The 26,607-nt window shown below is 35.5% G+C and overlaps 2 protein-coding genes and 1 long non-coding RNA gene across 28 annotated transcripts in view; 2 read left to right on the top strand and 1 right to left on the bottom strand.

The window, feature by feature from the left end:
• The window catches only part of SLF1 (SMC5/6 complex localization factor 1), an 82,520-nt gene extending 74,367 nt beyond the window's left edge, over window positions 1-8,153 (top strand). For both annotated transcript variants that reach the window (XM_078448039.2, XM_060637687.3), the window contains 4 exons: window positions 242-375; window positions 2,289-2,381; window positions 2,771-2,953; window positions 5,577-8,153. In XM_078448039.2, the coding sequence (XP_078304165.1) occupies window positions 242-375; window positions 2,289-2,381; window positions 2,771-2,953; window positions 5,577-6,058 (892 nt within the window). In that variant the 3' untranslated portion in view covers window positions 6,059-8,153. The remainder of the gene's footprint in view (window positions 1-241; window positions 376-2,288; window positions 2,382-2,770; window positions 2,954-5,576) is intronic.
• Window positions 8,154-9,992: 1,839 nt separating this feature from the next.
• On the top strand, window positions 9,993-19,419 carry LOC144616632 (uncharacterized). 2 transcript variants are annotated; one of them, XR_014138127.1, is made up of 5 exons: window positions 9,993-13,358; window positions 13,874-14,051; window positions 14,777-14,825; window positions 18,784-18,855; window positions 19,139-19,419. It is a non-coding gene; the product is annotated as an uncharacterized LOC144616632 (long non-coding RNA). The 2 variants fall into 2 exon arrangements; XR_013556023.2 differs by lacking the exon at window positions 9,993-13,358 and having other exon boundaries at window positions 13,521-14,051.
• The window catches only part of MCTP1 (multiple C2 and transmembrane domain containing 1), a 534,016-nt gene continuing 523,354 nt past the window's right edge, over window positions 15,946-26,607 (bottom strand). For 6 of the 24 annotated variants that reach the window (XM_078447926.2, XM_078447931.2, XM_078447942.2 and 3 more), the window contains 2 exons: window positions 19,434-19,531; window positions 15,953-18,453 (listed from right to left, as the gene is read on the bottom strand). In XM_078447926.2, the coding sequence (XP_078304052.1) occupies window positions 18,382-18,453; window positions 19,434-19,531 (170 nt within the window). In that variant the 3' untranslated portion in view covers window positions 15,953-18,381. Of the gene's footprint in view, window positions 18,454-19,433; window positions 19,532-26,607 lie in introns of all 24 variants that reach the window. The other 18 variants (XM_078447977.2, XM_078447950.2, XM_078447960.2 and 15 more) reach the window with 12 other exon arrangements.

Below are 26,607 nucleotides of genomic sequence, written 5' to 3'. Positions count from 1 at the left end.
TTTTTCAGTGGGCAGTTGGGGGTACCACGTTATTAAAATAAGAATTAATGCATGAAAACTTATTTCTGTACATGTGAAATAAATATTGAAAAAAATAAGCAGTAAAAACGTGAATGAATAAGGGTGGGGGGGTTAAATGAACAGGGGGCTGGATTTTTGAAAGTACTCAGTATGTAATGTACACTGCCATACCTTGGTGAAAAACCAGCTTTCATTTTTTTTTTTTTTTCTTTATTTTCAGAGAGCTGAACCTTGCTAAATGTTCCTCATCGTTAAAAAGATTGAAAAAGAAGTCAGAAGGAGAATTATCATGTTCCAAGGAGAATTGCCCCTCTTTAGTTACAAAGATGAATTTTCACAAAACTAATCTAAAAGGTATTCCAAGTATCTAATTTATGCTAGGAACTTCTCATGGTTGTAGTCAGTATTTGCAAGTTTTACACACTGGCCCTGATGAATACTTGAACTTGACTAGGTCCAGAAAATACCTTCTTAGCATATTATTTTTTTGAACTGTCATTTATGCAAAGAAAGTGATTGTTTAATACTCAGTATAATAGAATATTCCTCCCTTTCTTTTTTCCCCCTGCCTCTCCAGATATTAACTCATATTGAGCTCATTCCAAATTTGCCCGCCTTACTTTTCTATTCCACCTCAACCTGTGCAGCTTGGGATTAGACTCTTTTGATTTGAAAGTATAATTCAGTCTTCATCTCTCTCAGTCCTAGACATTTTGTGAACAAAGAATGGGGAGTAGTCTATGTTACATAGCTGTGTTAAGCATATGGACTCTTTTCTCCCAGGCATTGAGCCCAGACTATGAAATGTGTTTGGCTTTTGGTTCTGACTATACTGGAACCTAAGTACCTAAAGGATGGAGTTACAAGAATAGTGCTGTAATAATTCACTTCGGCACCTCTTTCACTTAGTGACCTCTTAACTAAAATATAAGACTCTTCCAAGAGTCTGTACCTGGCCAAAGAAAATTGCGCAGTCTCTTGATACAGAGCTGTATTGTGCTTTTAATACACAAATTTTCATTAGGACACCAATGTGAACAGTAACAGTGAAGCTCTTTTAATCCTTCAACATGAATAAAAGTTCATAATTGCATTTCATGTATTTAAAATAGCTGCCCATTTAGCTCAAAATGTGAAAAATGTATTAAAGGAGAACTCCAATATTAACTGCACAAACAGTGTCCTTTTTCTTTGTTTATTGTGTCAGAAAGTAAAATGAATATGAATGACTTTAAGCTGAACAGCAGAGGGAACTGGGAGGGAGGAAGAGAACTGAGAAATAATAGAGAAAAAAAACTTCAAAAGCTTTTCAGTGCATGTAAAAGAGATGTTTTGGTAGAAGTTACAGAGTTAATCTATAAAATTGAATACTAAAAATATGCTATTTAGTATCATATCAAGAAAGAGTTTGATCATTTCATTTGTTTTCTAGGCAGTCGCTTATTATAAGTTTTTTTTAATTCAAGTTACATCAAATTATCACTACGTCTTACTAGTCTTGGTTACAACAGAGATGGATATGGACACTTTTAGCCAGCAGGCATTAATTGCATCCCTCCTAGAAAAAACTTTACCATTTCATTTGTCACTCTGTTTCAGCTTTAAATGGTACTAGGATTTTTTCTTTCGTGTGTGTGTGTGTGTGTGTGTGTGTGTGTGTGTGTGTGTGTGTGTGTTTATATTAAGATTCCCCCATTTCTCCTTCTCTGTGCTGCTGTAGCCAAGCCAGACAGCCTATTGAGAAGCAGCAAACCATCTGTTAATGGATTTGAAGTTCTGAATTATACTTGAGTGTGTAGAGGCACTCGTGCTTAGCCAGAAACATTCATTTGAATTAAGCTATAAATGCTGTATAAAAAAGAGCCATACATTTAACGTAGGTTCATGAATAAATTTAAGAGAGGGCAATTGCACTCTAAACTTTTATTGCTGCAAAACCCAGTATTTTTGGTGTTCTCTGATCATTTGGAGCTTTTATAGCGGGATTGAAGCTTTAAACCTTGAACTAGGGGGAGACAATGCCTGTATTAAACCTTTTGCAGTAGAATTTCATTGCTGAATTGCTGATAGAACAGAAGCTCTATGGATTGGTGGGTATCCCTCCCCCTTCTTTTTCTTAATGCGAGAAATGTTTAAACCAGTCAAAAGGAAAACTCAATAAATAATTTTCTGGCATGTGGCCAGATCTCCTAGTTCATGCCCTTTGATTATTTTCTTTAGTTTATATCTTGTCTTCTCTGGAATAATCTATTAATTTTTTATGGCAGGAGAAACAGCCCTCCATAGAGCTTGCATAAATAACCAAGTGGAGAAATTGATTCTTCTTCTCTCTTTGCCAGGAATAGACATCAATGTTAAAGGTAAGTTTTCCATTTTTGTGGTCTGATCCAGTGTCTTAATATTTGTGGTATTAAATGGTTTTATGTCAACATTAAGAAAAATCATTTAAGTTTCTTTACCTAACATATCTTTAAAATATTACCAGTTACAAAACCAAGAAATTAGTGATTAATAGTGCAGAAACATTTTTTGTCCATATTTTGATAAGATCTCAAAATCCATATTTTAAAACTGTTTTATTTTCTTACAGTTAGAAATATAACTATGTGTTAGACATTTTTATCAAAGCATGCTATTTCTATATGAAGCATCTAGAAAGTCACACTGATAAAGGAAGCAGAATATCAGTACTTCACTACCAAAAGTCCTACTTTTGCTGTTCTAAAACTTGCCTTGATTTCTAATTTAGACAATGCTGGCTGGACGCCTTTGCATGAAGCCTGTAACTATGGCAACACAGTGTGTGTCCAGGAAATTTTGCAACGTTGTCCAGAGGTAGATCTGCTCACTCAAGTGGACGGGGTGACTCCTTTGCATGATGCACTGTCAAACGGACATGTAGAAATTGGCAAGCTGCTACTACAGCATGGGGGTGAGTGCATTTATGCTAAACGGGTTTTGATAAATTATCCAGTTTTTTGATGAATCCCTTAAAGGTAGACAGCATTTTATGTTTAAGATCTGTAAGGAAAGATGCCTTTATTTCATATTAGTGAAAAAGATAAAAAATCTCCTAGAACATAAGCACCTTTTATTTAATAGGGGTGCATTTTCATAATCCATACATATTTATTTATTTTTATTAATTATAAAGCCTATTAGGTTTGTATATGAGGGTGTATTTTCAATTGAATGTGTTGATTTTAAATATTAATCCTTTTACTTAAATTGTGTAATATCTTTGTGAACCAGCCATTTCTGAAAGCTTATTAATAAAAGAATGTAAATGTTCCATTGTGATTACTTGGATTTTTCATTCTTGTTTCATTTCTTGTATGTAGCTGCTAACGTGATTAATCTTTTTTTTAATCTTTTTTTTAATGAGTCATTTCTTACAGACTATAAAAAAAGATAACCTAGAATATCTTTTCTTCATTCATATTTTGCAGTCACTTAAGTTACAGTAGGAAGCTTTTTTTCAAATGATGTAACTGTTGTGCAGGGGTTTTGTGATGGAGATAACTTGAGCTTAATACTCATCTGCTTTTTCTAATTTTTGATTTCTGCATTTCAGATAGCACCTCCAACCCCCTCTTAAGTGAAGTTCTTCTTATATCTGAACTGAATAGTATACACTGTAGGTTAAATTTCACAGATAACTGATTTGTGTTTTACAAGAGAAACAAAGGAAAAGTGATGACTAGCTTGTAATGCAGAAATAAAAATTTGTGTTAAATTTCCTGTGACTTTTATTTGTGCTAACTTTAAAATTATTTTCTAATTAAAGCTGTTTCATTTTGCATGAAAGTAAAAAGCATGTTTTCTTTAGGTGTCTTTCACCCCCTTCCCTCCCCCCCCCCCCCCCCCCAATATATACCCATAAGTGAATGGTTGTATAGCTTGGTAGCTTAAGCAATTTGGTTATTTATAGTCTTCTCCTGCCCCCTAAAGGCCTTAGTGTGTCTGTTTTAGTGACACCATTTCATAATCAATATGTGTTTCAGTTCTTCCACTTTTTTTTACTATTACATGTTTACTAAACTATAATGTTCTGTCTCCTAAGTGCTTTATTTTTCTACTCAATCACGTATGTGACATTCGAAGCCAGTATTTGGCCTTGCTTCAAATGATCTAAGCGATGGTAGAGCCATTATTGTATTAAGTCCAGCTCTTTGGAAGAGAATGGGATTATACTGACCAAAGTGAATTTTTCCATGGCTCTTGGTGAAGAATAGTAAATGTATGAGTTTATTGTCATAAGAGAGGAAATCTACTTGTAGGTGAATTTACTACAGCCCTTTGACAGTCACACTTGCACTTACCTTTCCCGTAGTCATATTCTGACTTTGGATCTGTCAGATGGTTTAACACCATCATTATAGTAACTACATTAACTCTTCATTATGAGTTACCCAGTGTTGAGAGAAGTAATTTCAAGAGTTTACTTACATCTCTAAAGCCTTTGTTTACTTTTGGCATCTTGGGTCTATAATTTTCTTGTATTTTTTTTTTTAAGAGGGAATCATTTGGTGCAGTTTTTTGAAATAAAACATAATGACGAGACCTACCTAATTTTGATATAGAATTCTCTTTTTTCCATGAAATCAATCACATATTCTCATTTGCTGATCTTTTATATTAAATACATTTTATATCTAGACCACTACATGTGTTTCATCAGTTTCATCATTAGGAATTTTGGCAGCTTTAATCTATTCTCTGACAACATATTCTTCTGTTGTATGTAGGATCTTCTGATCATGTCTTCTAGTACTAAAACCTTTCTATCCCTTATAACATTTTTATGGCAGAATGCATAAATAATTATAGGACTTGACAGAGGGGGGGTACAGAGTACTCAGTGCTATGTAACCAAATACGGAGTCATTTTTCTTTTGCCCTTCCCATATTATCCTTTACTACCCAGGGGATAAACTCTTGAGTGCTTGCTAAGTAGATATAGATAGGTTTAGCTAGGACCGAAAGATGAAATCTGATTTTGACCCAGAGAAGTTAACATTTAGTTTTTTGTGAATCAGTTTTTGTACTAAAAATTGAACATAAGCAGGAATAAGTGAAAAGTGTGATCTGTGGCTATGCAAGGTTTTGTAGTCTTTAATGCAGTCACCTATTAGCCATGGAAGGGGACAATACTTTTTTTTCTTGGTAAAATTACGATACCTTTAAGACTCTTACACAAAATTGAAGATGAATGTATTTTGTTAATATCTTCTGGGAACACTGAAATTTTTAGGTGAAGATGACAATTGATGAAGTTTTACATGCTTCTTTTAAATTTGTAGTTAAATCTATTGTTTATTGAACTAAGGCTTCTGTTTTTAGGCAAACCTAATTAGGCATTGCCGGAAAGTCTGAGTTTTTTTAATGTACCTTTATTAGGCATTCAGTTCATATAGCCAGTTAATTTTGTCAACATGAATTAGGACAAATTTGGATTGTAAACAGAGACCTGGATGCTTTGAAAAAATAGAGAAAACAACTGTTAAGCTGCCAAAATAAAAATGTTTTAACATTGTATGTTTTCTTTTTCCCAGGCCCGGTGCTTTTACAGCAGAGGAACTCTAAGGGAGAATTGCCCTTGGATTATGTGCTATCATCTCAAATCAAGGAGGAACTATTTGCCATTACAAAAATAGAAGATACAGTGGAGAACTTTCATGCACAAACAGAGAAACATTTTTACCACCAGCAACTTGAATTTGGTTCATTTTTACTTAGTAGGATGTTGCTAAATTTTTGTTCAATTTTTGATTTATCTTCGGAGTTCCTTTTAGCTTTCAAAGGGTTAACTCATCTAAATGAGCTGCTTGTAGCTTGTAAGAATTATAAGGAAGCCACCAGTGCTCACACCGACTGGTTATTGGATCTTTATGCTAGAAATATAAAGACATTGCAGACGCTCCCAAATATTCTTAAGGAACTGCCTGAGAATGTAAAAGTGTGCCCCGGAGTGCACACTGAGGCCTTATTGGTGACACTGGAAATGATGTGTCGTTCAGTCACAGAGTTTTCGTGATGATGCCAAAAACAATGAGTCCACTTTCCAAACGCAGTTAGCTTGCTTTGTCATTTCTCATGGATGTCATAGCTTATTAACAAATAATAATTTTATTTATTTATTGACAGAATTTGCAGCTTTGCTGAATTTCAAAAGCACTTAATGAGCTGCTGCAAAACTCTAAATGTAAGCCCCTGACTTTTTCCATGTTGTAGAATTTGACTCAGAAGTAAAAAGAGTTTCATTTGGTGTATGCTGTTTTCATTAATCTTTATTATTTCTTGTTCTGAAAATATTTATTTATATTGTACATGTAAAACATTTTAATTTAAATATTTTTTCAAATCAAAATGTAACATCCTCTGTTCGAGGGATTTGAGGTTTAGAATCATGACAAGGATATTCATGCATATGTGTACCTATAAGCATGTAGCTACCTGTTTTCTTCTCTGTAGGCTGTTGAGCTAAAATTACTCAGTTTAGTTTTGTTGTAAAATAAACGTTTCTAAAATTTACAATAATAATACTCTCTTGGTTTTTAAATGCAGTGAATGTGCCAAGTTTGACAGTTTAATCCCTTGATCTACCTTATTTTAGCAGTTCATGTACAGTTTATTTCTACTCCATGTAATCACTATTCTCTAAGTGAAAACATATTGCTATGTACTAAGTTTTACCAAATATCAAGATTATAAGTGGTAACTAAGTAATAGATCTGAGATTATCTAAAATCTTAATGTGTAGTATGAATTTATGTTTCAATTTGCAGTTTTTTTTCTAACAGCAATTTATGGTAAGACTGAAAGAAAGGGTGTGGATAATAACCACTTTTGAAATTGGAGTTGCTTTACTTGTGGGAATAAGTTACACTGTGGTACAGCTGAAAAAGAAACGTTAAAACTTCCATTTAGCTTTTTTTTTGTAACTAAAGTGATGATCTCACAGCAATTAATCTACTAAAGAAGCAAACTTTAGTTTTATCTCGGAAATCTTTTAATAAGATACAAATTCTGAGTGTTTTATTACTGGGTTTATAATCTAAACTGAAAACTGCTACATTTCAGCTGCTATATCAGCTCTGAATAAAAATCAAGGTGTTTTTTTTTCTATATTTTTAAATCAGTAATTTTTTACACATACTGTAAGAAATATTAGTTGTTTCTAGTTAGCCTTCAGATGTGAAATAAAAGCCTCATTAATATTTACTTAATCTGCCAGAGTATCAGAGAAAACATGACGCAGCAGAGACTGAGGAACATTAAAATACTCAGAAAGATCTAGTAAAATGTTTCCCAAAATGATGAATAAGGACATTTTTATTCCAAAGAATAGCCACTTTACTTCAGTTGTGAAGGCATTCTGGAATAATTGCTTGGTCAACTAATATAAACTTAAATACATAGTTTTGAGATCTAACAGGCATAGTTACAAATCCCTATTTAATATCTTATTAGCTAAATTATAAGGCAAGTTCCTTTCTGAGCTTTTGTTTTCTTACTTATCAAATGGAAATAACACCAGGTATTATCTCTGTCATGATAGAATTGTTAGCCTATCACCTTATATGGCTCTTAATAAATGTTGCTTCTTGTCTAACTCTTACCTTCTCTTTTTAGCTACCATGAGTCACTTAAGATAGTAATTGCTTAAATAGGTGATAATTCTAAGTTAATAAAATAATCAGTGCTATGAGTTAGGGTTTTGCACGGCTAAGAAAAAGTAGTTTTCTAAATTAAATGATCTTAAGAAATATCATTTAGTTGCAGTGAGAAGTAATTTTTCATAACCGTCTATCTGCCCACTTTTGCAAGTCATGATAATGTGAAATATTAAACACTAAACTGCTATTGAGGTCTCTGCCTTTAATCAGGTATCGTTGTAGTTTTGCACTGACTCAGAAGTACAACTTGGCAAACAGATTACTATGTTCTTTGTCCTAGTTAACAATATCAATATATGTATATGAATTTGGACAAATGTATGTGAATTTAAGCCTTCAATGAGAAACTTGATTTCTAATATTCCTTATGTTTTATTTTAGAAAACAATAATTGCTTCAGATTGATCTTAGAGGTAGATGAAATAGAAATATTAATAAATAAAATTCATAGTCTTTTCGAGTCCTGGCTTTTAGTTGTAAATGTTTCAGAGTTCCAACAGCTGAAGGCAAGGCTGAGTTATGCTATTCTTTCTCATACATTGCTAGATTTAATATCGTAGTTCACTAGATTTGTTTTTAAAAAATCCTATCAAGGCCCTCATTACAAGTGTAAATAAATCCTGGAATAAGATTTCTGAGCTGTTAAGATGCACCCTTCCCCATATGTAATCCCTACAAATATTTGGAATATAAAAGGTTTTAGAATGTTTACTGGTAGCTTCTTAGGAAGGGTCTCATTGAAGTTAACATTTTCTAGCTTGTTAGTTATTAATTTCCCTATGCAGAATAAAGTGGTCCACGTTTATACATTTTCTGTCATTTCCTTAACTCCAAGATGACCAGAAAAGCATTTATCCTTATATAAATCAAATGTGAAATTAATCAGTGTTTTTGTCTCTTGAACACCTACTATATTCCAGGTGGTGTGCTTAACAGGGCTGGCTACAATAAAAGGAAAAAAGCTTACAGTCTAGGAAGGTAAACTAGATTGAAATATTGTTACTTTTATTGTCTTCTATATAGGCTGTTGAAAAGCTTTTCAGTTTGTGTGTTTCTAAACTGTGTAGTATATTAGATCTGAAACTTTAATCCTTTGATCATTAGGATTTTAGCAATTCTGTTTTAGAGTGAGTATAATAATGTGGGGGGTGTGCTTTTGCAATCTTAGGGAATTAATACGCATTCCAGGTAAACACAAATGCATTAATGCTAGGATACTTTATATAAACACCAGGAAATGTTTGCCATTGCTGTCTATGCTATTACAGAAAGTTAAATGAATACCTTCTCATGAAAACCCTATTGCTGGAATGTGCAATCCATATGCCTTTACACACCTTTCCAGTTAAGTTATGAACTTGATGAGAGCCTGTCACTGTTGCTCCTGAAGCAGTAAGAAAGGGTCATCTTTGAGTGACATGAGGCTCTCTTTCCCTCAGGCATTTATCACGCAGCTTCCACGCCAATCTCACCTCCTGCTGACGTGGAGCTTGCAAAATTCTGAATGATAATTGTTTTTATAACAAATGTGGATTGAGTTAGAAAGGTTGGGGGATGGCATTATTGGAATTAGGCTGTGCCTGGTGTTGTCAAAGTGTAGACATCAGTTCCATGGAAACATTGAATACTTAACTCTTTCTTATAAATCAAATCATGTTATCAAAAAATTAACCTTTTGGGTTGAAATGAATTGTGGTGGGAGGATATTCTCTGGCAATTATTTGCTCTGATTCAGAATTAGAAATTATTAGACTAAATTAATTGGAAAAGGTTGTGGGATTGTTTCTGCTTGGTTCCAAAGCATGTATTTTCCAACTATTGCAAATTTTACTAAAAGAAGACCTTTTTCAGATGAAACAAACAAAAGATTTTTACCATCATGGATCACTAGATTTTTTAAAAAGTTTCTCGTTTTCAGTAAGTGCTAGTCTTTGAATCATGCTTTCCAGTTCATGAAAGCCTCAAGCAACAAACGCCCATAAACATCTTTGTTTCTTGAGACCCATGAATTTATGTGAATTGTTAAGAAGGGGGGGAAGACATACTAAATTAATTGAGAATAGAGGCTTCTTAATGTTTCCCAATCACAAATCCAAATGATCAGCTTTTTATCACAGAGGAGTCTGCTGTCTGGGAGTACTTTTGTGTTATAAGCAAAATTATAATCTGATATATAGATATTTTCCAATATTTTGTATGTTTGAATTAATTACTATAGGCCTTTTTTTTTTAAGTGTAAGTGTATGGTTTTTGTTATAAATTCACTTACACTCTGTGTTTAAAAAAAAAAACAAAAACATAACTCGTAGGACTAGATATACGTGATTTTTTTTATAATGTTGTCTTTGTACTGTTGAATATATATTTTTTTTCTTGTTTAAAACAGAAATAGAGTGAACATATCTGGGTTTTTAAACTGCTTTCCTGAAATAAGATCCAGTAGTATTAAATTGGCAAGGTAACCAGTAATCAGTTATTATAAAACCAGTACTCCTAATAAGTATATGATATAATTTATAGATCTATGTAGTGTCTGTGTGTGTGTGTGTATATATATATGTGTGTGTGTGTGTGTGTGTGTGTAGCTTATAACATGTAACATTGCTCTTAGTATAGACCAAAAAATAAAAGTTGCTTATTCAAGCATTTACAATTAGCTGTCTCCAATTACAACTGACACAAACATTTCCTCCAATTTTTTTATCATGGTCTCCAAATCTTGTTAGGATATGAAACCCAGATTTGGTAAATACAATCTCCTTTCTTTCAAAAGCATCTGAATTGGAGCAAATGAACATTTATGCATAATGGGTGTTAAACATTAATAGAGAATGGCTAACTGCTTTGGAACATAGGATTTAGTTCTACTGAAGAATGTGTGTTTTTTTTGTTTTGTTTTTTTTTGTTGTTGTTGTTGTTGTTTTAATGTAGTTAGGAATTCCAGCAGGTAAATTGCACTGAACAGAAAATCTGGAATCCAGCTTTGAATTTACACCTATTATACTATCATTTATCTTAATAGTAGATGAACTGAAATTTCCAATGATTCTCCATTTTTTTCTGTCCTCAAAATGAAATAGTCCGGTTGAAAAAATCATTAATCTTCAAGTGGTGACAGATAAAAAGGACTTAGTTTGTTGTCAGTACTTCTCAACTTAAAGGTTAGGTCAGCAATGGCTTATGTCATGACACTGATAAATTTTTCTAATGACCAGAATAGTTTGATTTATAATAGTTTTTTGTTTTTGTTTTAAGGAATATGTATCTTTGCTATCTGACTCCATCCTAAAGATGCATTTCTCTATTTTGCGTTCTTTCTTTTTTTACAACATAGAGGTGAGATGACAGAGCAATAAGTAATACTCAGTAAAATTAAAATAAGCATTTTAAGAGCTTTTCATGAATTTTTAAAAGCATAATTGTAAAGATGAAAACTGGGCAAAGGGCTAAGGGGAAAATGGTCAGGAGTCTTTGTGGTTTAAAGGACTCAGGTAAAGATTTCTGTTGACTGAGAAGTTAATGAAAGTATAAAATCAGACAAAAAGCATATAGGCAGATTTCCTAATCTCAGGAATAAACTAACCTATCTTTGAAATTTTTGAATAATGTTCATTAACCAAAGGGTCAAGATAATTGTTTTGTTTGAGGGTCTTTTACTCCATTAAAAATAAAGGAGGATCAAAATCCCTGGTTTACTGGTATTATCAGAAATAGGCTATCTTGACTAGCAATATTCAGGCCTTTCCTCAAGGTTAGGCCAATCTAGTTTCTTTCCCCATGACTTCAGTTCCTTTACTCTTCCTTGCACAATACTTGTAAGTTCATAGTCATGTTATTGGAGGAAATGGGCTTAAGGAGAGGTTGAAAGCCATTTACAAAAAAAATGGTTAGACTAGTTTTCTCTCAATGCCATTTTTCTTGACTAATTATAGTTCTTTTTTAAAAATAGGATGTAATTAAAAATTAAATGTAATTAAAAATTAAGTAAAATTACGTAGGGGAATATATTATAAGCAAATATGTTGCTAATAGTGGTTGTATTTATGATAGAATTTTGAATATTTTCTTCACTTCTCCAAGTTTCTCTGTAACATGATTCATATTTATAATGCCAGTAACTCATTTATTTTTTAAAGTAATGCTCCTAACGTAAGAATCAAGTCTTGAAATTTTTCTAAAGCTCTTAATCAAAATGGCATCTACTGGATTTTTAAAATATAAAGTATATCTGTGATGCCTGGGGGCTCAATTGGTTGAGCATCCCACTCTTGATTTTGGCTCAGGTCACGATCTCACGGTTCACGAGATCAAGCCCCACATGGGGCTCTGTGCTGTCAGCATGGAGCCTGCTTGGGATTTTCTCTCTCCTTCTCCCTACCCCTTCCCTGCTTGTACACACACCTAAAAATAAATAAACATAAAAAAAATAAAATATAAAGTACGTTTCTAAAACACGCCATTTTTCTTCAGTGAAGGATATAATTAAATACAGTACCATCTAATGTAGATCTCAAAAAAATATATGTGGACTGTATGCCTCACCCCACCTTTGATTGTGAATCATTTTACTGATCATTTTACTCATCATTTTACTGATAAATGCTGCTTCAGTCTTCTAAGCCTCTTCCAAGTAGCGTTTAGGGTGGGGCCATTAGGAAGATTCTTAAATTGTTAAAGATTAAACTTCTTCATGTAGAAACCTTGTGGAGTCATGATAACATAGCTTCACTATGAGCCTTTTCTGATTTTAGAAGTATTCATGGAACCTGAAGAATTACTTTTCTGATTGGTTTTTTTTGTTGTTGTTGTTATTGTTTTTTTCAGATTCAACACCAAAAACAGGGAGAAACTAAGACTGAATCAAGGCTGTAGCTTAAATGCATTTGAAGGGAGTTTACTACTGTGTTACTGGGCATTTTTTTTCTTGTATCATCCCAGACTTGGAAAAAACTCACTTTTTACTATAGATTTTATTCTATACAACATTAATGCAGATACAAGCAGCCAGTGTCTACTGAGAGAATTCTTACCCTCTTCTCCAGAGCATATTATTTTGCACCTCTTCTGTGAAGGCTAGGAGAATGATTGCTTGTAAGGTACTATTTTAATAGTACAATTCAAAATAGAATATTTTAACAATTTATATGAATTCTGTGGATACCTGTAATGTAACCATAATGCAGTGGTGAATATTCCAGTATTTGTTTTTGGAGGGAGATTTCTCACCTGCTTGTCCGGTTTGTCACAGTCACGGGAAGTCATGCGTTATCAAGTACTTCTGTGTTCTCCATATTAGCTTCTAGTGCCACGAGAGGGGTGTGTACCTGCTGCCCCACCCCACAAGAGTTAGTGTGCCTGACTCTTGGCTATCATGTGCCAGATGTTTTGTGCTAACCCCCCAAAAAGGTTTTCTCTGTTAAATCTGAAAATGCATTTTTTTTTTTATCCTACAGGGAAATTTTTAAAGTAGTGTTCAGTAACTTCAAATGAATAAAATGGACCGTCACATTGATCTATTTTAAAACTACTTTTTCAAACATATGAAGTATTTGACTTTTCCCAGTGGGTTCCCATGTACTTCAAAGACCCTGCTGTAGTTTGCTAGTTCTCTGTGTTAATAGAATCTTCCATGTAAGAGTTCCAGATCAAAGGCAAGGAGTAAGTATACCATTGTATAAGACTGGGTCAGAACTTGGGTTAGTTACCTATCGTGTTACACAACAGAGTCAACAAAAGCACAAACATTATCCCTCTCTGTATAATAGAAAATAGACACATAAGTCTTTATCAATTTTTTCTGAGAGTTTATAAGTTCTTGACACCAATAAGTTGTTTTCTGTGATTTCAGTATTACAGGTTACACAGATTTTGTCTTGTAACAGAATTTTGCTGTACAAAGGAGGAATGTTTTGTGCGAATGATGTAGAGTTTAGTTGTAAGGTTTCCAGTTCTCTGAATGGCTTTATTAAAAGATCTCTGAACTTGGGACACACATGGGTATTTCCCCTCTCTCAGCCCTCTTCTGTAGTCCAGCTGCCTCAGTAATTACTCTTGACTGTTGTCTCAGGTGGGTCTCCTGTAATCAAGAGACACTTAAGCATGGTTGGGGCCAGGTGTGCACCTTTCTCTATGCTGTGAGCCTTCCCCTAAACTTGTTACCATTTGAATTTTAGCAAAATAAAATGTCTCAAGTTGACTCATGCCTTTGTGAAGCTTGTCTTTGATAATAAGTGGAACTGAGTCTATATTATCATCTTGGCACAACAGCAGCAACCGGCCAGCTCTTGGAATCTCTCGTGCTTTCCTCCTAAGAAAATAAGAGGTGGTTTGCAGGTTCCTTCATTGACTCAGGTTGGTCACTCCTTTTCTCTCTTGAAGGAACACTGAAGAATCTCCAGCAGGGAAGAATTATGTTGCATTTTTACTTTTGCTACAAACTGAGAAAACTTTGGCACAGCTCCTTACCTATTTCTGTTCTCCTTAATACAAATAAAACATTCATCTTAATATACTAATGCTGTTAATTGACTAGAGCAGAAGAGCAGTGCCATTAGATACTTTTTTAAAAACGGAGTTTCACGATTGTTCAGTAACATTTGGAGACACAACCATCATATAGATAAAAAACCGTCTACAGAAATACTGCTTGTGCATTTGAAGGACCACTTCTATGCTATTAATTTAAAATGCAAAGAAAGAAGATCTTGATAAATTGAAATCATTTGAGACCACTTACATATTTGATTATTGCACTTTTTCGATTCCAAGCACAAATCCCCTTGGAAATGGGGGTATATAATCATTAACTTCCAGCAAACCGTTCACAGTGGTGTTAGTTTCTGCAGCAAGTGACCACTTTGGACATTTAATGTTTGGTTGTTTTTTGTTTTTGTTTTTGTTTTTGTTTTTGCACAGTATCCTTATATAACAAGAGATTGTGTTTGGTGTTTAATCTCAAAGATTCAGCTGAAATAACTTTTACAATGTGACTGCCACTGTACAAATGTAGAAACTGAGTCATAAGAGATAACATTTTCTCTCCAAAAAAAAGAATGGTTTATGTTTTTTTCTTTCAGTGAGTTACATCACTGAAAGAGAATTATAATTGAAAAGAATGACACTATTGTAAGTATTCATTACGTTTTTTATGTAGTTTTAATTCATACTTGACTGAGCAATTAGAAAAGTCTGGTTCCAGATACTCTAATCAAACAAATGAATTGGCATCTGTACATATACACATACTCACACATGACATTTAAAGCCCCAGAATTTAAATAAGCATCACTTTAATAATATCTGAAGCTCTTGCAAGAAATAGAATGGTGGCTGTCTTTACTCTCTTACATAAAACTTCTGCATAAGACTAGTTAATACAAAATTAGACCACTTACAGCATTACAGACATTTGGATATTAAAATGGAAAAATAAGTTCCCATGGTCCCTGGGTAAGAGAGTTTACTACTAAATTTTTTTCATTTTTAAATATAGAATAAAATTCTATAAAAGATACTTTCCAGAAACCTGTCAATTAAATTTTGTTCTTACCTACTTTAGCTCCAGATTTGATTTTAATATACTGTCATTGGTTGGATCATTGTTTGTGACAGGGCAAATCATATAATTAGGTACTTAATAAATGTATCACAAAGCAGAGTTGCTTAAAAAAAATCTTTTATTTTTCAATTTTTTAATGTTTATTTTTGAGAGAGAGACAGAGCACAAGCCATGGGAGGGGCGAATCTGAAGCAGGCTTCAGGCTCTGAGCTGTCAGTACAGAGCCCAACGTGGGGCTTGAACTCAGCTGCAAGAGCATGACCTGAGCTCCAGTCAGGCACTTAACTGAGCCACCCAGGTGCCCCCTGCCCCCTGCCAAAAAAAATCTTTTGGGGCGCCTGGCTGGCTCAATTGGTGGAGCATGAGACTCTTTGATCTCAGGATTGTGAGTTTTCAGAGCCCCAGTTTGGGTGTAGGGATTACTTAAAAATAAAATCTTTAAAAAAATTTTTCAACTCAGATTATCCTAGTGTATTCTTTGGTTCAAATGTAATTTGTAATCCCTATAGCATCTGTCAATTTGAGTCCGTGGAACAATACCAAAATGAACAAGTATTACATTCTTTTTATCAATGAAAAAGAAATTTAATATGCTTTTCTTAGGAATTACCACAATTATTGGCAATAATACTTTCCCATGTGAATGACCTTTAGTGAGTTTACTCACTAAAAGATACTGAGGAAGGTATTAATAGTTGACAAGATTACTGTCTTTAGCAGTCTAACACCTATTTGGAGTGACATTTAATCTCTTAAAGATATCTTGAAATATTTACATGGAAAATCTTTAAAAACTAAAGTTAAACAGCTTTCAAAAGGCAAAACTGTACCTATGTGAGAAGGGGAAAGAAATAGTTCAACTTTTATTAGACACAGTTTCTTCTTTTCTGCCTGTGAATGTAGTACTTTTGAAAGCAATGAAGATCCCTCTGAATATCATTTCATGCCTCAAGATAGTTCTTCCTCTTCTATCTTCATTCCATGCTCAATCCTTTAAAGGCATTGAGTTTCATACAACAATAGGGTTTTGGCGAAGGTCCTATGTGTCCACACCAAACCAAGTTCCTCTAAGTGAAGTGTCATTTGTAAGAATATGCAAACAATCCTCCAGCATTCCTCTCTCTACCACCACCACAGGAAAAAAAAAAAAAAAAGGAGTACAGATTATACTTAGAAAAGAGTTTTTTTTATTTAATGCAGTGAATGTGTAGTTAACATTACCATTAAACTTAACATCTGAAAGTTGGTAGAATGAAACAAAAATTGGGCATCTGTTAATGGTTACTATGCACTAGGTACATCTGAAGTTGTACTATATCAGGCTTGTAGACATTTGAGTAGACACTGTCAGCACACAACATAAATTTCGCATAAGGTATAATCAAAAGGTATTTTGAACAAATTAGCCCATCCATAAACTTTCTGTAGTATCATCAGCTTCATGGAATATTATGTCTAAGTAACAAACAGTGATGGTGTGCAGATATAAGCATGTCATTATAAACATGGTGAGCTAAATAGAGCATACTGAGGTCAAAGCCTTTCTGTAGAAAGGGAATTTAATTGACATTCTCTTTCAAGCATAGTGTATAAACAGATCAAAATAGTTATATCATAAGAAATAGTATTTAACAACATAGCTTTAAAATAAAAATACTTTAAAAATTAGCTTTGATGAGATTATTTTTTTAAAGAATCTTCCTTTAGAGTGAAATATATATATATTTCTGACTTTTCTACATTTTTCCATCACCCCCACCTTCACCCTATCCCAGTTATTAATAAAGTAGTGCAAAAACATTTTCTATAGCATTTTCACCCAAACTTAATCCTGTACCCGGTCGGGGAAGTAAAACATTCTCACCAAATTATTTCTCTCTCCAGAGGTATACTCCCTTGATTTATCAGGGAGTTAGGTACAAAAACTACCATAAATCTTGGGAATGCAATTTTTAAGTATAGATTCTATGGTAAGTATTGAAACATTTTTGTAAAGACAAACTCCCCCCCACCCCATAAGCAGTTGTATCTTTTTTTTTTTTTTTTTTTTTTACAAAATAGGTTTCATGCATTCATATTAACAAGAATAGTTTTTCTATAAATGAATATAATGAAACACTAGCATATCACTTACCACACTGCATTCTCCTTTACATTAAAATTCACACTAATAACAAAAATTATACTATGCATTAAAGCATTTCAGTAATTTAATGAGAAAGCAGATACTTTGTGAGAACAGTTGAATAGTAAATATTTTTAGATGCACAGAGACACCAAAAGCAATACGGATTTAGTTTGCTAGTATTTGTGACAACTGAACTGGTTTGCTAACCCACTAACTTGATATAAATTAAAGTAGTGATAGTATAAAAATTCAGATAGGCAATCATTTATAAACCTGGCAGTATTTACGTGTAGTCCTGTAGAGATTTTAAGGTTTTAGATGGAATGATAGAAGGTTTGGAAGTTTTCTTTGCAGAGTATGCAGGATTATTTTGACAGAGTGACTCTACCTTCACTCATTAGCTTAAAATGAGCCGAGTCATATCTTTATGATTTGCACAGGAATGAATGTCAGGATCTGAAGTAGAACTACTATGTTAAATTGAAATGCATCTGTTCTATTATTCAGATTTTGGGATCTCCCTTCTCTTTTGAAATGTATAAAACATAGAAAACTGTAATGGATTACTTAGCAGATAAAAAATAGTCACATTAAAAAAAAACTTTAAAATCAAATTGACATTTACATTTTATGTAGATTTAATAGAGCACAGCTGAGCATTTAATGTGATATTCTAGTTCTTCCACTTGTAATTAGAGAAGTGTATATCTCCCAGTGTTACCATTCTTATATTTGTTGTTTCAGTGTGTTGTATTATTATCCACAGCCACCAAGGCTTTCACACAGCAACAGCTAAACCTTTATCAAATTGAGTCTGTACAATGGAAGTATATTTTCAAAGACATATGCCTTTGTACACTATTTACAAATTCTCTCGATCATGATAAAAAGACAAAATAAATAAAAAGCAGGAAGAAAGGAAATGCTGCTGAGGCTGAAGGCTTTTTCTTTTATCTTCCCAAACAGATGCTGGTCTCCTCAGTGCTGGGAGCTGACTAGCCAAGATTGTTTTTCTTCCTTTTACATGGGCTATGAGAAGGATCTGGTTTCAGTTCTTGGTATTGCACCTGTTTAAACAGAGTTCAGAGAAAGACTGGTCAGGTGGTCATTTTCTGGCAAAGGAAGGAAAAGCAAAGGAATGAGACTGTGTTTGGAGTCAGGGGTGGGAAGAGTGCTCACCCTGGAAGCTGTATGAGATCTGCAGCTGGGATGCAGAAAACAATAGAGTGATACAGCAAGAATCAGAAGGGAAATCCTGCCAGAAATTACATGAGAGCCCTGATGTGAACTTTGGTTAATAGGCTGGGTCTTCACTGTCCGTAACACAAAGCAAAACCATCTTTATCTGTTTTGAAAGACTGGATAACGGTTCTTTGCAATTTGTTTGTTTAATACAGGCTTAATCTCCCTCCAGCCCACTCTCCTGTCTGACACCAAATCAAAAACTCAACTGAAACAAAAGAAAAAAGGTATTGCTGCCAGTAGCTTTAAGATTTCGATTAAAAACATTTTTCATTCATTCTGAAAATAGTTGCTGATTAATGGGCATTAGTTAAACTCAAAGAATTTTAAAGGACTGAGATGTGCCCCAGTCTTCACACACCAGTTTTTCTCCCTGGCCCCACCCCCCCACTAGTCTCCAAAACACGCAGTTTTAAAACTCAATCCCTGCAGATTATGCAAAGAAAGGTTTTTCACATGTCCTTTGGCACTTCTGCTTTCATCATCTATACTCCCATTTCCTCCCTTCAGGTAATGGCGACTTCCTTCACAAACTCCAGCTGAACCTTCCTTGGAGGAAAATTGCCCTAAGAGCCCTGGTAGGTTTTTGATGTAACTCTCTCTCTCCTTTCTCCACTCCCCATTCTTTATAAAATTCTTCTTGGACAATACCCCAAGTGGGCTACTTTCCTGAAAGGCAAAATCTACTACAGGCCTTTTTCACTTTAATTGGTTCTTCTAAAACCTTTGAAATTAAAAGAATTAAAAGTTAAAACCCAAAGCCATACAACATTAAATAGTAGTAATAGTAGTGAAACCTACATACCACTTGTACATCTGAAGGGACTCTGGAAAGGAAGTCAAGTAGTTCATTGTTATCGATTGCATATGGACTCCGCAGCTTTTTTGTAAATTTATTGATACCTGAGAAAGTGATAGATCAAAGATGATTGAAATCTCCAGTTAGGAATTAATCATGTTTATTTTTTAGATGTCGCAGTGACTTAAAGATCTGGATTAAGGTGCTCTTCAGTCTTGACTGAATGAAGCAGTAAACCCTGTTTTCTTCTTCCCTCCCTCTCCTGTTTCTTTCTCTCCTTTCCTTTGTCCCCTTCCTCCCTCCATCCCCACTCAATGGCTGCTCTGGTTTTCTCTTTGTACTTTAATGGCTTCTTCCCCCCACAGGAAAGACTTTTTATCTGGAAAACAAAAGGCAGTTGGCAGCACCTTGCACTGCTGCATTTTGCTTCACCACTCAGTCTCACGTGACTAGAAGCCCTGTTTTAGTGTTCCATCTACTATGAAACTTGTCTCCTTACATTGTTTTCAAGGCAAAAAGTCTGATTTACTGGTTTTCCCTTTTTCAAAAGATAAACCTTACTGGGTTTTTTGGTTTTTTGTTTTTTTTTTTTTGCAGGGGGAGGGGGGAGCAGGGAGGGTGTTAATATGCAAACTAAATATCTAGAAGATACTTGTCCATGTGGGGGTTTTTTTCCCCTCAAAATGACCTGAAATGAGAGTTTACCACCAGCTTTTTAAAAAAATGAACCTCTTTTAAAGATGGTGATGCAAGAAGATCCTAAACTCTCCTCCCACACATTAGGTGCTGAGAGAAGGCTTATGTCAACGCAGGTAGGAGAGGCTGGGACACAAATCTCGTCATAAACCTTACCTCCAGCGTGGCAACCCATAGTCAGGAACAAACTAAAAACCTGTAGCTTCTCCCTGAGGACTGAAAGATTTGAACCCCACATCAGACACGCCAGGCTTTTAAGACATGCACCTAAGAGAAGACTCTCCAAAACATCTGGCTTTGAAAAACAATGGGGCTCATGTCAAGGCTACAGTGCTCTGAGAAATGGCTCTTAAAGGGCTTGCGTGCTTGAAGTCACCCCCGCGCCCAATATGGAAGCAGGTAATTGAGGGGTGCCTGGACTTTGTATGGGAGAGGGTCATTTGCTGGTCTTGGAGCATCAACTCGAGAGACAGGCACACATTCAAAGGACAGCTGGAGTGCTCTGAGGGCCAATGACAGGGGGTGCCATCTTTGTCCTTTCCCTCTGCTTTGCTCCAGCTGGTGTGTGCCATCTTCATCCTCTCCCTTTGCCACACTCCAGAGTGTCAGTACCTCCCTGAGGGAAGCTTTGACACATGTATGGTGCCCCAGTTTTATGTCTGGTTTTACTTCTAGGAGGTGGCTCAATATGGTGATGTAGGATGATCTTGAACTCACTTCCTCCCATGAACACACCAAATCTACAGCTACATATGGAACAGTTCCCTCCGAAAAAGACCTGAAAACTAGTTGAGCAACTTCTTCACATCAGGCAACAAGGAAAAGGCCAAAGTGAAGTGGGTAGCAGAGGCTGAGACACGGTCTCTACCCCAGCAAGGCCACCCACAATCACAACGTAACTCACAAACCCGGAGCATCTCTCTGAGGACCAGCAGGTGATACCTTGTGTCAGGCACCCTAACTTTTAATTCCTGCACCTAACAGATGAGCCCCAACACATCTGGCTTAGAAAACCATGAGCCCTAAAGAGCTGTAGTGAAATGAGAAATGGCTCAAAGAGCTAGTGTGCAGACTCTCTTGCCCCAGGGTGCAGCACAGAAGCAGCCATTAGAAATGCACCCAGACTTTAAGAAATGAAGATCTTCCCTATAATCTTAAAGCTTCAGCTGGAGGGGCAGGGACCTGCTGGGACACTCTTCTGCTTGTGGGTGACATATTTGCACTCTCTGTCTGCCTTGTAAAGCTGGTGGGTGCCATCTTTACCCTCCAGCTGGCAGGCACCATCTTCACACTCTCCCTCTGCCACGCTTCAGAGCACCAGCATTTCCTGGACGGGAGTTTTTGCACACATCTGGTGCCTTTGCTCTTGTGGCTGCCAGCAAGGGGACACCCCTTGATTGCCGGGCTCAGTAGGCCAGTATTGCTTCCATTCCTGAGTTGCACGGGACTCTAACAATCAGACCATCCTTGGCAGAAGACCACCCCCAGGACACTGCACACATAGCAAAGGGAAAGATCCTCCCAGTTGCTCAGAGAAAGAAGCCTATTTGCAAGCTTTGGCCTTGTGGGCCACCTTCTGCTCCGGCACACTTAGAATAATGTGTGGGAGAGTTCTCAGGGAACAGAGTCCAGTGGATACGGTCTTTGCACTCTCTGCCTCACTAGAGCTCATAAATATCTCCCTAGGAAGGTGCTTATATCCTTGTTTGACACCCTTGATTTTTTGTAGCTGCTTTTGGTGGATAAGGTGCTACTTGTGTTTCTGGGTCCCACACATTTCTGTAGTCCCAGGCTACAACACACGTAGTCTGTGAAAGAGAACTATTTGTCCTGGAGCTGCAGGCCTACATGACAAGCTTTCAGTTTGGCATACATCTACAAGCTTAGAGACGTGCTCTGAGGAAGTGAGTGCAGCAGTGTGTCATCTTTGTGCTGTCCCTCCACCTCCCTACAGCTCCCTGGCATCTCCTAGAAAGGAGTTCACACACTTACCTGGAGCCCCAATTTTAGTCACTGTCTCCCAGGGGATATTCTCTAGATAACCTGGTTCTAGTGGCTAGAGGGGCTTATGTGCAATCCTATAGAAATTATAGATATATATTTGCATTCTTTATTTATATTTACATAAATTTATAAATATACATAAATTTATATATGTGTGTGTGTATGTATATACACACACATATATATATATAAACATATATGTATATATATATACATACACACACACACATATATATATATGTGTGTGTGTGTGTGTGTGTGTGTGTGTGTGTATTTAAATTGCATTCTTTAACAGCTGCTGCCCGAGGGTTTGGTTTCCAACCAGCCTGAATCTAGGTACTAACTGGTCTTGGCACACCATCAACTACAAGGAGCTATTAAAATAAGCTACTCAGACAATCAAGAGACAACCAAGAGCTAAGGCAGGGTTGAATAATAAGGTTCACCTCCTAAACAAGGCCAGCCTTTCAAGAATGGAAGAAGTGTCTTTTCATGTAATGCACAGAAAACAATAGTCAAGGCAAATGAAGAAACAGGAACATGTTCCAGAGGGAAGAAAAAGATAAAAATCTCTGGAAAAACCTTAAGGAAGATGGTAGGTAATTTACCTGATAACAGTCCAAAGTAATGGTCATAATAATGTTCACCAAATTCAGAAGACTAGAACACAGTGAAAATTTCAAAAAAGAGATGGAAAATATAATGAAGTACCAAATAGAAGTCACAGCTGTAGAATCCAGTCACTGAACTGAAAAATACATTAGAAGGGTTCAATAGCAGACTAGATGAAACAGAAGAAAAGAACAGTGAACTCGAATACCTGGCAGTGGAACTACCCAGGCAGAGGAGATTAAGGGACATGGGGCAAAACCAAGCATACTAACACAACAGGCATCCCAGAAGGAGGTGAGAAAGAGAAGGGGGTTGAAAACTTCCCTAAACCTGGGAAGGAAACAGGCATCCAGATCCAGGAAGGCCAGAGAGTTCCAAATAAGAGGAAGGCAAAAAGACCCACACCAAGGCATAGTTTAAAAGAGAAAAGGTAAAGATGACCAAAAAGAAAAGTCCTAAAAGCAGCAAGAGAAGAACAACTTGGTAAGTAAAGGGAACCCCCATAAGACTATAAGATTTTTGTCAACAGAAATTTTGCAAGCTGGAAGGGAGTGGCACAGAAGCTGAAGGAGTTCATCACCATGAAACTGGCCTTACAAGAAATGTTAAAGGGACTACTTTTAAGCTGAAAAACGATGCTAAATAGTTAAAAAGAAAATATGAAAGTATAGATCTCACTGGTAATGGTAAATATATAGTAAGGGTAGTAGATTAATCACTTACAAAGTTAGCATGAGGGTTAAAAGACATAATAAAACTACAATAATTGGTTAAGGGATATTCAAGATTAAAAGATGTTAAATGTGGGACACCTGCGTGGCTCAGTCAGTTGAGCATCTGACTTCAGCTTACGTCGTGATCTCTCAGTTCATGAGTTTGAGCCCCACATCAGGCTCACAAGCTGTCAGCACAGAGCCCACTTCGGATCCTCTGTACCCCTCTGTCTGCCCCTCCCCTGCTTGTGCCTGCTCAAAAATAAAGATGTTTAACATCAAAAACATAAAACACGTGGATGGAGGTTAAAATGTAGAACTTCAAAATACATCCAACCTTACAATGTTACCAATTTAAAATAGACTGTTATAAGTTGTAATATATAAGCTTTATGGTAACCACAAGGCAGAAAGCTCTACCAGATACACAAAAGATAATAAAGCAACCAAAGCATACCACCAAAGAAAGTTATCAAATCACATAGGAAGAGAGCAAAACCCATCTGTATGTATGCTGCCTAGAAAAGACTCATTTCAGATAGAAGGACACAGAAAGTGAAGGAACGGAAACCAAAAGATAACTGGGGTAGCTATGCTTACATCAGACAAAACATACTTGAAAACAAAAACTGTAACATGAGACTAAAAAGGGCATTATGCGATGATAAAGGGGCCAGTCCAACAAGAGGACAGAGCATTTTAAAGTAGTTATACAGCCAACGTAGAAGCACCTAAACATGTAAAGTCAATATTACCAGACATAAAGGGAGCAATAGCAGTATAATACTAGAGTACTTTAATACCTCACATCAACACATAGATCATCCAAGCAGAAGATCAATAAGGAAGCAGTCTTAAATGACATGTTAGAGCACATGGACCTAACAGACATGTATAGAACATTCCATCCCAAAGCAGGAGAATATGCACTCCTCTCAAGGGCATATGGAACATAACATTCTCCAGGATAAATATGTTAGGCCACAAAACAGATCTTAATAAAACAGATTGAAATCATATACATCTGAAAAAGATGAAAAAAAACACAATGGTATTAAACTAGAATCAGTTATAAGAAGAAAACTGGAAAATTCACTAATATGCGGAGATTAAATAACATGCTACTGAACCAATTTGTCAATGAAGAAATAATACCTTGAGACAAATGGAAATGGAAATAAAACATACCAACATGTATAGGGTACAACAAAAGCAGTTATAAGTGGGAAGTTCATAGCAATAATGCCTACTTCAATTAAAAAAAAAAAATCTCTAACTTTACACTTCAAGGAACTAGAGAAGAAAACAACAGAAAAAACCCAAAGTTAGTAGAAGGAAGGAAATAATAAAGTTCAGAGCTGGTTCTTTGAAAAGATCAGTAAGATGGCAAACCTTGAGTTAGACTTACCAAGAAAAAAAGAAGATTTAAATAAAATCAGAAATGAAAGGATATGTTAAACCAGAAACCACACATGTATAAAGGAGCATAAGAGACTAGTGTGAACAATTACACACCAACAAATTGGGAACCTAGAAGAAATGACAAATAAAGGTGGTAATAAGCTCCTTGACATTGGTCTTGACAATGTTTCAGAGTGGACACCAAAAAGCAAAGACAACAAAAGTAAAAATAAACAGGACTACATCATACTAAAAAGCTGCACAGCAAAGGAAACCATCAATAAAATAAAAAAGCAACCTACTGAATGGGAGAAAATATTTACAAATCTGATAAGGGGCTAATATCCAAAATATATAAAGAACTAATACAACTCAATAGGAAAAACAAAAACACAGTCCAAAAAAAAAAAATGGGCAGAGGATCTTATTTTCCAAACAAGACCTACAGATGGCTCACTGGTACACGAAAAGATGCTCAACATCACTAACTATCAGGGAAATAAAAACACCTTGAGTTATCACCTCACACCTGTTAGAATGGCCATTATTCTTGTCAAAAGACAAGGAAGAACAAGTGCTGGCAAGCTTGTGCAGAAATAGGAACCTCATTCACTGGTGGTGGGAATGTAAACTGGTGCATGTGGAAAACAGTATGGATAATCCTCAAAAAAAAAAAAAAAGAAAAGAAAAATTGAACCACCCTATGTCCATACAGTTCCGCTTCTGGATATTTAGCCAATGAAAACAAAAACACTAACTCAAAAAGATAAATACACCCTCCTGGCACATGTTCATCGCAGCACTGTTTATAATAGCCAAGACATGGAAACAACCTAGGTATCCACTGACAGATTAAGGAAATCTTGCCATTTGCAGTAACATAGATGGGCCTTGAGAGCATTATGCTAAGTGAAATGAGTCTAAGACAAACATCTTGCGATTTTACTTATATGTCGAATCTAAAAAAATAATAAACCAAGCTCATAGATTCAGATTGGTAGTTATCAGAGGCAGGAAGTGGGAGAATGGATGAAATGATCTGAAGGGGTACAAATTCATGGGCATGTCATGTATAGATAGCATGGTGACTCTAGTTAATAATCCTGTACTGCATATCTGAAAGTCACTAAAGAGTAGATCTTAAAAGTTCTCACCATAGGAAAAATGTTTGCACTTCTCCATCTCTGGCAATGAGATTTTCAGAAAGCAATTTTCCTTTTAAATTACACAAAATATAAATTTAATGCTTGCAAAAGATGCTGTGATTGACTTACTTGGATCACTTTTGGACTAGAGCAGCCAAAAACCATGACAGAGGAGCTATATCTACCCATACTAAGTTACTCAACAGTGAATCCTCTGCTCTTACCTGAAGAGCAAATGTCGTTGGACGGCAAACAGGGGAAATTGGAGCTATTACAGAAACAAAAACTGTGATGGGATAGCAATGTCAAAACAATACACAAAACCAGAAGTATCTATCCCACATATTCTATGATACAAGGTAGAATTTCAGTGAGATAAGTCTACTCTGAAATTTATATTGCTCTTAATAAGTGACCAAGCATATTCACATATACAAAATAAATTAACAGCTTTATATGAAATCAACAAACCAAGCTGTAACTTAGAGGATCTTGGCTCTTCTTCAGGAAGTTCAGCAGAATAAACTTCTTTTGCAGTCTTGAATTTGGTCTGTCTCCCCATGTGAGACCCATGTCTTAAATTTCTGGTTAACATTTCAGCAATCACCT

This window comes from Panthera onca, chromosome A1 (genome assembly GCF_046562875.1).
Source record: "Panthera onca isolate mPanOnc1 chromosome A1, mPanOnc1 haplotype 2, whole genome shotgun sequence".
Lineage (NCBI taxonomy): Eukaryota > Metazoa > Chordata > Mammalia > Carnivora > Felidae > Panthera > Panthera onca.
Note: the sequence above shows the minus strand (reverse complement) of the source record. Positions and strands in the feature narration are given on the sequence as shown.